This window comes from Pelodiscus sinensis, chromosome 1 (genome assembly GCF_049634645.1).
Source record: "Pelodiscus sinensis isolate JC-2024 chromosome 1, ASM4963464v1, whole genome shotgun sequence".
In the NCBI taxonomy this organism is placed as follows: Eukaryota; Metazoa; Chordata; order Testudines; family Trionychidae; genus Pelodiscus; species Pelodiscus sinensis.
Genome location: NC_134711.1, coordinates 98,469,766 through 98,485,209, shown reverse-complemented (window position 1 = coordinate 98,485,209; position 15,444 = coordinate 98,469,766). Strand labels below are relative to the sequence as shown.

The 15,444-nt window shown below is 44.0% G+C and overlaps 1 protein-coding gene across 2 annotated transcripts in view; it reads left to right on the top strand.

The window, feature by feature from the left end:
• STAB2 (stabilin 2) overlaps window positions 1-15,444 on the top strand; it is a 146,873-nt gene that overhangs the window by 80,698 nt on the left and 50,731 nt on the right. For both annotated transcript variants that reach the window (XM_075938882.1, XM_075938875.1), the window contains 6 exons: window positions 418-513; window positions 1,939-2,134; window positions 5,167-5,262; window positions 7,610-7,655; window positions 12,711-12,787; window positions 15,096-15,221. In XM_075938882.1, coding sequence (XP_075794997.1) covers window positions 418-513; window positions 1,939-2,134; window positions 5,167-5,262; window positions 7,610-7,655; window positions 12,711-12,787; window positions 15,096-15,221 — 637 coding nt within the window. The remainder of the gene's footprint in view (window positions 1-417; window positions 514-1,938; window positions 2,135-5,166; window positions 5,263-7,609; window positions 7,656-12,710; window positions 12,788-15,095; window positions 15,222-15,444) is intronic.

The following is a 15,444-nucleotide window of genomic DNA, read 5'->3' as shown; positions in this document are numbered from 1 at the left end:
AGAATAATGAAAGAACAGCCATTTTCACAGTATTTTGGCACATCCTTTTCCAGAAACATTTAGGAAGTGCAGAAAAATGCCAGAAAAGAAAAAATAAAGAACAGAAGAAATGATATTTTCAAATAGCTTTCAGTTTAAATTGTGGACAAAGATGACTAATTTTAAATTGAAGTGATTTGCCTTGCCCGGTGGCACTTGGCTAAATTGACTGTAAATTATTAAGCTAATTATCTGCCTACTTTATTTTTACACAGAGAATATTTTCTTAGTATATGATATGAATTTATTTACCACTAAGGGCTGACTGTGGATGCCTGGAGTATATTGTTTACACAAAGTTGATACCATTGTTAAATGTCTAAAAATAGTTGTGCGATATTAAACACTGAAGCAGTTATCTTGCAAACTTTTGCACAGGTAGGAGAGAAGAAATATTGCATCTATACTGAAAATTTTTTTGGAAGGACATCCATCCATATTGGGTGCCAGCCTAAATGTATTAAAACTATCATTGTAAGTATTATTAATCATTGTTATTTATTATGGGCATGTCTACACTGGGAAACTATTTCAAAATAACTAAATTCAAAATAACTCCCTAAATAAGAAAATCAAAATAGCATGTCTCCACTACGGGGGAGCTCAGAAATTACTCCGTGGCAGGCTCTGTTAATTGGACATGCTACTTCGACTTAAAGCCCCAGGAAACACTGGGGAGTAATTATTTTGAAATAGCAGCAGTGGAACATCCACACTAATTCTATGCTGAAATAAGTATTATTCCCAAGGAAAGCAGGAGTACAGATTTTTAAATAAACAGCCCCATATTTCAAAATAACAGGGTTGGTAGTGCAGATGCTCCACTTATTATTTCAAAATGTATTATATATATAAACTTATTATAATTTCAAAATAACTCCCTAGTATAGACCAGGGCTATGTGTTTTATGGCAGTACTAGGAGCCCCAGGCATGGTCCAAGACCCCACTGTGCCAGGCACTGTACAAACACAGTACAAAAAGGAAGTCCCAGCCCCAGGAATTAATGACTTTCTAAGTAGGCCTCTTAATAAAATAGCTTACAGTTATGGGGAGTGATCAGAAGTTTAATAGGGCAGGTTAAAAATTTTTCATTGAAAGTTTTCTGTCAGAAAATGCTGTCACAAAATTAGAGATTTTAATTTTTTTTTAAACTGAAAAAACCGTTTTGGAAATGGCAAGTGATCCAATTGTGATATTTTCACAACCGAAAGCTTTGATTTTTTTTCATTTGGAAAAAATGTTTTGTTTTATATTTTACTTTATTTTATATTTTTTAAATTACATGTACAAAGGATGAAATGTGAAGTAAAACATTCTGAATTTATCAAAACAGAACATTTTATATGACAACAAAAATTTCTGTTTTTTCTGAGGATTTTTGTTGGGAAAAAAAATCAAATTTTGCCTTTTCTTCCCAATTCGGGGCTATTCTTTTCCTCAGATGTCCTGTGAAATATATTTCAAGTTAGCAAATCCATTTTCCTGGCCAACTCCAAGTTTAAGAGGGGGCCGACAGTTTCAAGAGTTCAGCACTGTGGTACTGTGCAGGAATAGGGAAGGGGAGCAGAGGTTACAGTACAGGTACCTCTTCAAACCTTCTCCACCCAGCAACCACTACACCCAGTGCACTGTGGGGAACTAGTTGGGCACACTCCCCACTAGGGAGCAGGAGTCTGAAAAGGAAGCAGAGGTGGGCCATAGCCTCTCTCTATCAGCCCATAGAGCAGGAGTGATGCCATGCAGGGGAAAGTTTTGCTCACATGCCAATACATAAGAACCAGCCCCAGGAGAGACTGTGTTTCTCTACTGAAATCTCTTGCACTTCACCATTTCCTATACTGGGAAGTGGCTTAAAAGTCCCAATTCTAGTCTTTGTTATGTTGTTTCTCCATTTCAGACTCGAGAATGCTGCGCAGGTTTCTTTGGTCAACAGTGCCAGCCCTGTCCAGGGAAAAGTGGAAATGCCTGCTTTGGAAATGGCATCTGCTTGGATGGTGTTAATGGCACAGGCATGTGTGAATGTGAAGAGGGGTTTAATGGAACAGCCTGTGAGAAATGTATTGAAGGCAAATATGGTCGCAACTGTGATCAAGGTACTTAATCCTCCAGATTATGCAGATATCTTCTCAAAGCTTGATAGTTTGAAAGGTGACAAGTCAAAAATCTCTGAAATTTATATGATTCAGCTCTCTCAACCCCTTGCCTCTGATATCTTCTCAGCCTTCTAGGCCTTAATTTTCTTCCCACTTATACTGGTGTAAATCAGAAATAACACCACTGAAATCACTCAAGCTACACTTGTGTAAAATGGTGTAAGAGAGAGGCAAATCAGCCTTTCTTTATATGCATACATGTTATATAAAATGTAGTGAGAAAGAGAGGGGGTATTTGCAAGTTCCCAGGGAAGACTATACCCAATATAGCTAGCACCAAATGTTCAAAAATTGAGTAAAAAAAAAATGACTGTCTCTAAAAAATTGAGGGAGGTATTTGTGTTTGTTTGCTTGTTTCTTTGTTCGTTCATGCTTGAGCGCTTAGGTTACATGCAAGACATTTTTTTTAGTTTTCTCTGTAGCCAGAAGAGTTGGAAAATTACTTTTTTTTTTTTTTTTTTTTAATCTTCAGAGGAATAGCCGAGTTAGTCTGTAACAGGAAAAACTTCAAAGACTAACAAAACATGTAGATGGGTTTTTTATTATTATTTTTAAATGAAAGCAGAGATTCAATCATGCTTCCATGATTAACTGGAACTGGGCCTTTATGGAAAGCACCAAATACCATGAGCATGAAATGAAGTTGTGAAGAGCTTACGCCATATAGTTTAGTTTAAAATTAAGAAGTTTGACCTTAAGCCTTTCACCTGTGGAGGTGACAATCTCTTTCCCTGTGATCTGTCAAAAAGCACACTTGTCATTATTGTATTTCCACCAGTGGCATCCTTAGCAAGCCACATGCGCACATTACAGTGGGCCAGTCTCATACCACAACAGCTCCTTTGCTGACTCTGCTGATGGCACAGGAGGCCCCCGACTTGTGATGCTTCCTCCGGAACCAGTTGTGTCGCAAGTCGGGGGAGTTGTAACTCGAACCCTCATTTGCGATAGGCGCCGTGTGCCATTGTAAATGCGGGCCGAGGATGTAAGTCAGGAGGTTTCGGCCCCTTCCGCACTTACAAAAATGGTTGTAAGTGCAGGGGGTCGGAACTCGGGCGGTCAGATCTCGGGGGCCTCCTGTATTTCCCCTCACCTCTGATTTTCCCAACACTTCTCTACTCTTTGGCTCCACCTGCTGAGCCTGCAGGTCACTGCCTTGGTCTAGCACAGTGGTTCTCACTTAATACACATTGGGGGCCACATGTGTCACAATATGTTACCTGGGCCACAGGAGTTGGGTGGCAGGGCAGCAGCAGCCCTGATCCTAACCCTGGACCCCCGCTGTGCCGCTGCCCCAGATCCTGCGGTTCACACGGACGGGTGGCTGCCCCAGACCATTTGGAGCTGGTTGGCAGTCCCAGACCCCTCATAGCAGCCCAGGCCAGCTGCCCAAGCCCCCACTAGGCAGTTGTTCCAGCCCCTGGAGCTCACAGAGCCAGCTGGGAACCTCAGACCACCCACCACACAGCTGCCCCAGACCCCAGAGCTTGTGGGGCTGGACAGCTACTCCTGATCTCCACAGCCAGCCAGATGTCCTGGACAATGCTTCTGGACACCCGCCATGAGCCCTGAAGCCCCACTGCTGGACCCCTAACATGAGCCCTCCCCCAACCCCATGGAGCTGGCTGGGAGACCTGGACCCCAGACTACCACTGCTCAGGGCAGGCCAGCAACCCTGACCCTGCTATGCTGGGCAGTAGCCAGGAATCTGGTGGATCCCCACATGCCTGCAGCCTTGAGCATTGTGGTGGGCAACCTGCATCCCACTGGGATTCTATGTGTGGCCTGTAAGATATTTTGTTTACCATTGCCCATGCCCGATTCCATTGGTTTCCATCCACATCTTTTTTTTCCTACTGGTGTTACTAAAATGACATGCACATAAAGCAAGGTCATGTGAAGTGAGGTGCGTGCTGGTTGCACACAAGTTTGACTGTGAGAGCCAGGCCCTCCCTCTGCATCTAATCAAAGCACTTGGCCCACCCCGCGAATTCTAGGTATGCAAGTGCTATTAGCAAAACTACCCTATCCCAGGCGACCATCTTGGTTATGACAGCCTTGTGGCACACTGAGATGGAGGGCCACTCACGCAGCCCACTCATAGCCTATGGTGCCAGTCCCCACTTTAGCACACAGCTAAGCTGGGCCACAGCCATGTGCTCATTAGGCTTTATGTGGCCTGTGGGCCACAAGTTGAGAGCCACTAGTCTAGCAACTAATAACAAAGCAAGATACTGCGTGTATCTCCCCCTTAGTGCTCTTTTTATGACTCATGTCTGTCATTTACAGTTAAAAAGTCCTAACTGGAAACAGAAACTTGACACAATTATGCCTTTAAATTTATTCTCTGTTAACTGGCAAACAGACAAGCTGCACACCTGTCTCTATGTAGATTACTACTTACGAAGGGGGGATTTCAAAGGAAGAAAAGGGGAGTTAAGGCACGGGCTGGCTGCTCAAGTAAATGCCAATGGTCGTAGATAGGCTTGTACAACACAATTTGCCACCCAGGTGGCTGTGGCTTCACTGCTGTGGCTTCACTGCTCATGCTGCAGTCTACCTGATGGCAGCAAAGACAAAAAGGAGCCTTTTGGGTTATGAGGGAAGAGTTTACAAGTGTATTGCAAAAGCATGTGCATTCTGCACATGTAGAAACCATGCACATTATTTTAAGTCCATTCTGCCAGTCATGGGAGGAGGGAAACAGTCAAATGCAAACGTAGTCAAGATGGTCATAAATGAAGGAAAACATCCAAACCTTTAGGCAGTGAATCATTTATATGCTTCTGTGTATGAAAATAGTATAGGTATCTGTACTGAATGTTGATAAAATAGAGATGTACAACTAAGCAAAGTACCTTAGAAAATGGAGTGTAGGGAAAGTGCATGTAGTGTTTTAGTTGTTGCTCTGCTATGCACACTCTATGTTACAATGCATGTTTTAAGTGGTTTACTTACTTCTGTGCATTTAGAATGTGCTTGTGTCCATGGGAAATGCAGCAGTGGGATTGAAGGAGATGGCTCTTGTGAGTGTGACGTTGGCTGGAGAGGCGTGAACTGTGAGAGCGGTAAGTGTGCCGCCTTCTTTCTCCGATGAACTCTTAGTGGCCCAGACTATACTAGGAAATTATTTCAAAATTACTAAATTTGACTTAAGAATGCCCGATTTAACAAATTCAAACTTGTGTTGTCCTCACGACAGGGAAGCATCGAAATTAGTCTGAGGCAGACTCAGTTAATGAGCCCCAGGAAGCACTCTGAGGAGCTGCAGGAGGCCTCTGAGAGGCCAATAAGTTTGAATTAGTGGCACCGGAGCATCGGACTACGTTATTTCGGACTTACAAGTTCAGAATTAGCATTATTCCTCATGAAAAGCAGGCGTACAGAGTGTGAATTCCACGGCCCCTTATTGCAGAATAATGGGCTTGGAAGTGTGGATGCACCACTTATTAATTTGAACTTGGGGGTGTTATTTCGGACGGAGGTCCTAGTGTAGACCTGGCCAGTATGTGTTATGGAATGCAGAGCAGCAGTAAGGAATACATCCCAATGCACAATTTACTTGAGGTTCTCTCCCACAATAATAGATAACAAGCAGCCTCCCAAAGCTACAGAAAGGCAATGAGGCCCTCAGCCTAACTGTAAATGTCTTTGAAAAGCTTTCAGGCCTGTGTGAAGGGAATTAGCCATCAACGGTAAGGGAGAATCATGCAAGCCAATTGACAAGCTTCACACTTATACATATCCCTTTGTGTGTCTATAGCTAATGCATCCATGATCTTTTCAAGACAGAATTCTCATGTAGACTAAATTTGCAATATTTGTAGAGCAGAATTTTCTACTATTAACTCCTTCAATACATTGGTTTCAGCAATGCAATGTTACATGTTGCTTTATAAATATTTATTTGATTGTAAAGGACAGTTCTTTTTTAATTAGTTGGTAGGGGACTAAGACCAGGACTTAGAATAGAAAGCTGATTCTGCTAGAATTTTCAAAAGGACCTAAAATAATTAGACCCCCCAACTCCCATAGAATTTCACTTGGATTTGAATAACTAATTGCCTTGGGCTCCTTTGCAAACCTCAAACCAGCATGCTTAATTGTGGCCTCACATGCAACACAAATCATTGCATGGAAACCACAATGGTAGATGCTACATAAAATTTACTTGTTAGATAAAATAGAGCATCTTCAATAGCAAGGCACTGGGCAAGACTTCCAAAGGAAACACAGTAAATAAGCACAGTCAACAAAATAAGCACAAAAGAGACAAAAATCTGTGTCTAGAAGCTCCCTGATACAGCTGCAATATTGAGCTAAGGAAGACCATCAATAATATAGTAATGGCAAAACACCCCTGTGCAACAGTCAGCACAAAGTTTCTGCGCCATTCAAGTCTCACTAATGCTTTATTCTGGGGGCTTAAATGGGCCTTGTGCAGTGAATAGCCCTTATGCTGTCTCTGCACAGAGGTGAATCCTACCCAAAGGCAGGTAGAGGGGGAAGAAGAGAGAATTTTAGGATGAGATTGAAAGCAGGGAAATTAAATCAGATACAATGAGCTGGATAGCTGTACTACCCCGTTATGCTTGTGAAATAGGCTTGACAGAATAGAAGAATTAAAAGAACCAGTATGAACCCATTTTAGAGGAGCAGAGGAACTGCCTGAGGAATGTTGGGCCAAGTTGTAGAAATGGTGTAAAGATAAGCCACTGATGAGTTTTATAATATCAGTTTGTAAATGTACTGTAATCCCTAATTCACATTGCTTTGATAATTTTGTGCACCTTTCAGTCATCTTTCTGATAACCTCCTTTTCCCTGCTTATATAACAATTGTACTAACTGATATGTTTATCTTTAATTTTTTAAAAATAAGTAAAATGGCAGGAAAGAAATGCAACCCAGGCGTATCACTTTCATCCCACATACCTTCCCAAACAGGACATCTGTAATGCATAGCATATGCATCATGTTGACTTATACAGAAGGAAGAATTTCACCCTTACTCAAATTGGCCCATATCTTACTCCAAGTATTCCCAGGGATTTCAATGGGACTTCTGGGGCAATAAGGCATTATTTAGTGTAAGCATAACCCACACACCTACTGGGTGTGGTGTGCTGTTCTATGTAGTGACACTGAGACCACTTACAGAGAGAAAGAATGAGTGTGTTCTACACAGCCTTAGCTGAGAGCCAGCTGGCTTTTAGGTCAAGTGGTAGAGGTTTATTCACTATGCTCCAGAAGTCATAGGTTTGGTTCTGCCAGTCAGCACTACATAAGAATAACAGAAAAGGACCTTACAGAAGAAAAATGAAGGACAAGTTTGCGCAACCACGGAAAATGAACTTATAGTTTTAGAATGTTGATTTGCATTAAAGTAACTAACCATTCATTTTGTCTCTTCCAGAAATCAAAACTGATGCATGCAACAGCACATGCCACACCAGCGCTAAGTATGTATGAAATCTGACCACTTTGAAGCACATTCTCATAGTATAATGTGAATGTTCTTTGTTTTTATATTTCATAACAGGAGATACTGCAGGGTGAGCTAAGCCCTGTCTCTCTCAGTGCCTAAATCTGGGCTGAAGGGATAGATCTCCCTCTGCTTGAGATCCTTGTTTGCAAAGCCTCTCTTGGCATTAGGTACCTTCACTGCGGGTAACTTTTAGCTCGGTGATTAGGTTACTCACCTGGAAAGTAACGATCTATCCCTTCCCCCACTCTTGATAAGGAGAAGAGATCTGAAGAGAGCTCTGTCACCTCTCAGCAGAGTGCCCTAACCACTGGGCTAAGGGATATTTGGAGGGAATGGTCCTATAGTCTCTCTTGTTGAGGCTGTTCCATTGTGGATTAAATCATTTAGAAAGTCATTGGAGCAGCGGGGCTGGGTCCTGAGACTCCCAGCTGACCAACAGGCTACAGATTCATCCCTACTCACTCGCTCTCTGACTCAGTGCCTCCCATTATAACAGAGAGTCCTACATCAGAATAGGCCATCGCTCAGTGACTAGGGCCTCACATGAGCAGAGGCAGATCCCTGTTCAGACCCCTTCTCTTCCCCCCCACTCTCCACAAGGTGGAAGGGGCACTTCAGTCAGGGGTGTCTGACATCCCAGGTGAGTACCCTAACCACAGGGCTAAAAGCTCCAAGAGACCACCCACTCTTTCTCCTACCCCCCAGTGTTCTGGGAGCTTACTTGCGTGGCCTGTTCTGGTATGCAACCGCTAAACATGCCTATAGGATTGGGCCCTGCAGATGAGTTAGGCAGAGGAGCACCTGGCTTGCCCCAGTTCATGAATAGCACAGTGGCTTAGATGTCCAAAAATCCAGCATAGGGCTGCAGTGACGTATGTTCTTAGGGACCTTTTCCTTTACTTTAATGTAGGCACTGAGCACGTGTCTGTCTGTGCCTGCAGGCTTAGGTGGCAGTCGAGCCTGAGTTTTGTGAACCCCAGGTGGATCCTGATTCTGGGATTGAGGCATGGAAAGTGGTAGTTAGGCACCTACCTAGTGGCTAGTACTTTTTTGAATCTAGCCAGTGGGGACCTAAATCTTATGAAAGTCAATGGGGCATGGGCTACTGAGTGCATAAGCCACTTTTGAAAATGGGACTTGGCTGTCTAAATCACTTAGGCTTTGCATTGGTGAGTGGAGCTACACCTAAATTCCTTTGGAAATCTGGGCTTTGCTGTAGGGAATCAAGTCTGCCACCATAGCCCCAGAGAGATGCTGGCTAAGTTATCTTAGGCTTTCAGAGAGCAATGTTGTTACTTTAGAAGTTCACCTTTTATGTGCTGACTGCTTATTATTAGACAATCAGGAAAACTGGAACAGAGAGCCCCAAACATGTACAAGAATCTGATTTTCTTCTTTGCTGGCAGCTTCATTTAAATATTTATCTTATCTGCAGTTTATAGCTCTGCTTATCTGAGGAAGAGGGTTTTGCCCAGGAAAGTTCATGATACTATATTATATATATTGTTCAAGTCTAAGGGTATGCCTACTTTACAAGGGTACTTGAAAATACGTTTTTTTTTTGAATAACAACTCCTGAAATAATTATTTTGAAATAACACATCCAAACTACAGGGAAGCCTTGAAATTAGTTCAAGCTAGGATCCCCTAATGTGGAGGCGCTACCTCAATTTAGAACCCCAGGAAGCAGTGGGAAGTAATTACTTTGAATGGCGCTGGGGAGGAGTTATTTCAAAATAGCAGCAGTGGAGCATCCGTACTATCACTATTTATTTCAAAATAAGCATTATTCTTCATGAAATGAGGGTTTATTATTTAGAAATAAGAAGCCTGTTATTTTAAAATAATTTCTAAAGAATGGGCTTGCTGTGTGGATGCTCATCTTGTTATTCTGGAATAAGGGGAGTAATTTCAAAATAATGCTGTAATGTAGACATGCCCTAAGGTGCGAGAGGACTACTCATTGTTTTTTTGAAAGTTACAGACTAACACAGCTACCCCTCTGCTGTTTAATACGAATTTGAGGTAAAGTTATACAAGAGCAGGGCTCTTGTACATTTCAAAGGCTCAGGTGCCGCAGGGAGTGCAGGGCCAGCGGGGTCCCCCCCAGGGAGTACACGGACAGCGGGATCCCCTGCTGATCCCACGCTTCCTGTGGGGCTTCCTTTTGAAATGTACAAGATTCCCACTGGGGCTCTTGTACATTTCAAAAGGAAGCTCCGTGCTCCAGGTAGGGCTCTTGCTACAGTTCAAAGGCGAAGGTGCCCTTATAGACTAATCAAATAGTCGATGGAAATCCCATCGACTATTCGATTAGTTAATCTCAATTTAACATCCCTACTAAGATCTGGAGAGCCTACTTTGACTATAGTAGTCTAGTCTTCCTCCATGTACCAAATTTGTATTGAGGTACTGAATTTCCGTGCATGTTAGAGGAGCACGGTACTAGAGTTGTGGTTTGGCCTGCGATTACAAGGCAGAGTGAATGTGTCTATACAACTACAGCCTGCTCCTAACGTCCTTTCTCCCAGTGCATCGCTAGATGGCAGGGGAGAGCTCATTCAGAACCTGCTTGTACTTGCTAGCTCATCGCAGTTTTACCTTCCACATACACAAGGGTGGCAGGTTTGTAGACATTCTGGTGGTACCCCAAACACACAGCCAGCATCACTTCCCCACCTAAGCTCTCTCCCCTCCCTCCTCCTGCCTAAGGCTCTGGGAGGGAGTTTGGGTGCAGGCTCTGGCAGGGAATGTGGATGCTGGAGAGGGCCTCAGGTGCAGTGTCTCTCTCACTCAACACTCACACACACATCAGCTCAAATTAAACATGTTGACTCACTCATATCCATTCAGAATGCTACTGCAAAGATCATTTTCCTAGCCCATCGCTTTGACCATATCACCCTTCTCTTTGAATTCATCACCTGGCTTCCCCTTCTCTATTGCACCAAACAATGTCTTCTCTTTCAAGGAACTTCGTGGTCTATTCCCACTCTACCTATCATCTCTCATTTGCTACCAAGATACAGGCATAGAGATTAAGGCTGGCAGGGACCAAGTGATTATCCAGTCTGACCTCCTGTACATCACAGGCATCCAGCACCACCCGAACACTAAATCCAACAACTGAAATCAAGCTAAAATGTCACAGCCCACAAGAGACCAGACTACTGTGTGCCACAGGCAAAGAACAAAAGGGACCAAGGTGCACCAGTGCCAATGTCCCCAGCAATGGCAGAGAAATTATCAAGATATACCCAGATAATCCTAGCAGCTGACCTGTCCCCACATGCTGCAGAGGAAAGCAAAAAAAAACCAAAGGTCACTGTCAGTCTAACCTGGGAGAAAAATCCTTCCCAATCACATATGCAATCACTTAAACCCTCAGCATGTGAGCAAGCACCAACAATCAAGTACATAAGAACGGCCATACTGGGTCAGACCAAAGGTCCATCCAGCCCAGTATCTTGTCTGCCGACAGTGGCCAAAACCAGATGCCCCAGAGGGAGGGAACACAACAGGTAATCCTCACGTGATCCCTTTCCTGTCACCCATTTCCAGACAAACAGGCTAGGGACGCCATTCCTACCCATCCTGGCTAATAGCCATTGAGGGACCTAACCTCCATGAATCTATCTAGCTCTTTTTTGAACCCTGTTAAAGTCCTAGTCTTCACCACAACCTCTGGCAAGGAGTTCCACAGGTTGATGGTGCGCTGAGTGAAGGAAAAACTTCCCTTTGTTTGTACCTAAGAGAAACAATACTCCATCCACCTCATAGCCCTGGTCCATACAGGGTTGAGAGGAAATGATGCAGAGCCTGCCTGCCTACCCAGCCAGTGTCTGGAGCAAGGGCCTTGGGTCAATCGGGGGATAGATGGGTAGAGGGGAGCCAATCCAAGAGAGAGGGGATGGAGGCAATCAGGGCACAGCAGGGCAGAGAGGTGGTCCCCAGGGGAGAGGCTGAAGAGAGCTAGAGCCAGGGCAGGCTGGCTAAGAAAATGCTGCTTACCTCCTCTCCGCTGAAGCTGGCAACCCTAGATCCTCCCTGCCCAGAGTCCCATCTCCAGCCATGGCCCCTTAATGCTTCAGAGGAAGGAGACAACCCCCCCCCCCCAAAAAAAAAACCCTTCCAAAATGCACTGCAAGGAGATTCCCCTTCTGTCTGGCTGACTAAAACGCTGAAGCTTGAGCTATCGAGTCTGTCCACACAACAATGAAACCCCCACAGCTGACCTGTGCCAGCTGGCTTGGGGTCATGGATCTCAAGTTGCAGGACTGTAAAACTGCAGTGTAGACATTCAGGTGTAGCCATTCTGCGCTCTGGGCCACTCCCCCATCATGGACTCCAAGAGCTTATGCGCCAGCGTGAGTTGGAATAGCTACAGTTTAACGGCCCCGTAGCCCAAGGGCCAGCTGCAGGGTTATTGTAGTGTGGTCATAACCTTCGGGACATAAAATATCAACCAGAAGTGAGCCCCCAGAGCTCTTGAGACTGTTTCTAGCATCACAAGCAGCCCTGTCATACAACTGTGTTGTTAACTCCCACCTTCCACTGGCCAACTGTGCAAGCCTCCGTCACTCCCCTGTGAACAACTTTTGTGCTTTCTTCTATGCTGCCCCTCACACATAGGAGGAGCTCCCCATAAATATAGGCAAATTCCACACTCTCTTCCTTCAAAACCCTCCTTAAATCTCTCCTTGTTTGTGCTGCCTGCAAAAAAACAATGGCTACTCCACTGGTGTGCTGAGACCACTGCCTGTCATGCTGACCAATATTGTCTCTCAGCTTCTTTGTACTCCCCTGTATCCATCTGTTGATTCTTGCGCAGTAGTTAGATTGCAAGCTCCTTGGAGCAAGGACGTTTTCTTGTTCAGTGTTTGCACAGCACCTAGCACCACGGGTGTCTGGTCAATGACCTGATCTGAGGTGCCACAGTAATACAAACAATAAAAAATGAAGATGCAGTAAAGCAATGATGACAGTCCAGAGCCAGTGGTTTCTAATGCTCCACCTTTCTCCTCTCTAGCTGCCTCCTCATGTCTAACGGCACTGCATATTGCAAGTGTGCAGCCGGCTTTCAAGGGAATGGAACACACTGTACAGGCAAGTGGACTTTGTTTTTGACCCTTTCCAAGAATGTGCTTGAAGCACTTGGCGTTCACTGTGAAGCAGAAGAGTGTTGAGAGATGCACGTTTCCACATAGGGAGTGAAAAGAGGACTTGCTGCCAGTTGATTCAGAATGAATAGACTGCGACAGGTGCTGCTTCACAACAACAAAGGACTGGAAATCCCCAAGAGTCCATATATTGTGTGGAAGGGAAAGAATGGGGGAAAGGGAACATATTGTGCACAACTGGAGATGTGTTAGTTCTGGAGTAGGGAAACCTGGATTATGTCTGTTCTTTATTTCTGGCCCAGTTTAATGAACATAGGCTGATTGGAGATACAGTAGCACTTCTGGCTAGTCCTCTGGTTTTATCTGAATTGATTTGTGGTGAGTAATTAAAATTGTTCTATGGCTAGCCTAAAAAAAAGGGTCAATTGCAATTAATCCCAGGTGTTCTTTTGAAAGAGTGGAAAATCCAGCTTTATGAAACAGACTGTTTTCTGCTGCAATCTGTGTAATTAATTCCCTAAACTTTATCTGATTAAAATAATGCCCTTTGGAACAATGGAGCATTTGTCTAACCACGCTGGGTAGCTGTGTCCTGACGCCAGACACTAGCCCCTGCTTTGCAACACCCTGGCGGCACAAATCAGCTAGAAAGCCAGTTTAATCTACTACTGAGAAATTCCCCATAGGTAGGGAGCATCTGTGGTGGCATAGAACCAACCTAAGACTCTATTTCATCTACTCTTGGCCCCTGTCCTGTGAAAAAAAGGTTATAGGACAAGTTGCCAGTCCACTGTGGTCTGGCTATTTTGGCTATTGGAACAGCTTGTTGGCATTGTGAGCAGCAGGGGGTCAATTAAAGCAGCTGTTACACTGCTTTAAATTTACACAGTGGACCAGATGGCTCCAGTCCCTCCCTTCCCACCTTCACAGCGTGCAGCACAACTGAAAGTCTGGGAGGATTGAGGAAATGGCAAGAATTTCTGTCTGAATAGCCAAAGTGCTGCAGAACCTAGATGTTTTAAGACCCTTATGTTTATGCTATATCGGTCTTCATTTCTCCCCTGATGGGAACTTTCCATCACAATCAGGCTTAGTGATCTGGTAGGGCTGTCCACATTAGGGATGCAAAAAAAACTTTAAAAAATATTAACCATGTAACAAGCCTCTAGGAGGGCCCTATGGGCTACCAGCTTCACGGGCTGCCAATGGCAACAGCCAGCTTTGGCCCCCACGAGCTGCTGGCTTCAGTCTCCCAGCCCCCTCTGGACTAAATGTTAACCAGAACCAATAAACATCAGCTTAGGAGTTAACTGGTTAAACTTTTTACATCCCTATCCATATTGAAAACACTATGCTGTTTCAATAGTTGAAAATGTTACATCTTGCACTAGTGTGAGTACAGTGTTTATGACCATTAACAGAATACTGGAGAAGTGTCGTTTTTATCAGAAAACCCTGTTAGCCATGTAGAATATGCTCAGCTCTAGCAAACAAGAACCTGGGGGGCTTGATTCCTATGGCCCGACTCTGTCTCATTAGGATGGTAGTGACAAGGAAACCTATGCATTGGAGAAGCAATATACCCGCCAACGAGTAATCCTAGGATTGGCAGAGTCACCCCAACCTCCTTTAACAGCAGGATATTTGACTCCCAATGAAGAGGTGTAGCAGAGTTGCCCCACTAACAGGCCCCCTTAGTAGTTCGTGTGGCATTCTAGCAGCTGTGCCTCAATTTCCTGCTTTTATTCTTCAGCCAATTCCAGCCCCAGGAATGTCCTCAACCTCCAGCCAAGACACATTTCAGAGTCTGATAACCCCCAAGGCCAATGCCCTTTAATACATCCAAGTGACATGGATCAGTATTCTTAGGATGCCTTTCCTTTCCAGTGCCAGTACAGGGATTACATCCCATCATAGGAGGCGTAAATGTTTGCAAACTAAGGACAAGTAGGAAGGATCTCTATGAACCCCATGAAAACTGTGGAGAACCTCCTCTTCATTTTTTGCAGTTAGACGAGGCAACATTGTAGAATAGGAACTTATGGGAGAACCCATCACAGATTATTTCTTATTTTCCACAATAGAAAGCCACTTTCTCCCCTTTTCCTATTGCAGTTTATAAGTAGTATGTATAAGATTCTAATTATATCTATGGACTCTTAAATCAGAAAGGTTTATTTTTCGGGGAAATATCACTAAATTCCTTTGCCTTTGGAGACATGACAGAGATTAGTTAGTCTGCCTATAAAGCAAACTCAGCACATTGATTTCATTTTTTGTTTCCCATTATATAGTTATTGACGCATGTGAGACCAGCAATGGTGGCTGTTCTATCAAAGCAGAGTGTAAAAGAACTACTCCAGGAAACAGAGTGTGTGTTTGTGCAGCTGGGTACACTGGAGATGGAATAGTCTGTCTTGGTAAGGATTGCTATATCCGGGCATTTGTTGAAAGACAGGGAAGTGCTATAGTGATATCTGCACAATATATGTTCCGTGTATATTAATAGTTCATGCTGTCCACTGTGTATGGGATGGATCCCCAAAGACACATTACTCTCCAGATAAATACACATACCCTTCCCTTAGGCTATGTCTAGACTGCAGGCTTCTTTCAAAAGAGGCTCTTTCGAAAGCATCTTTC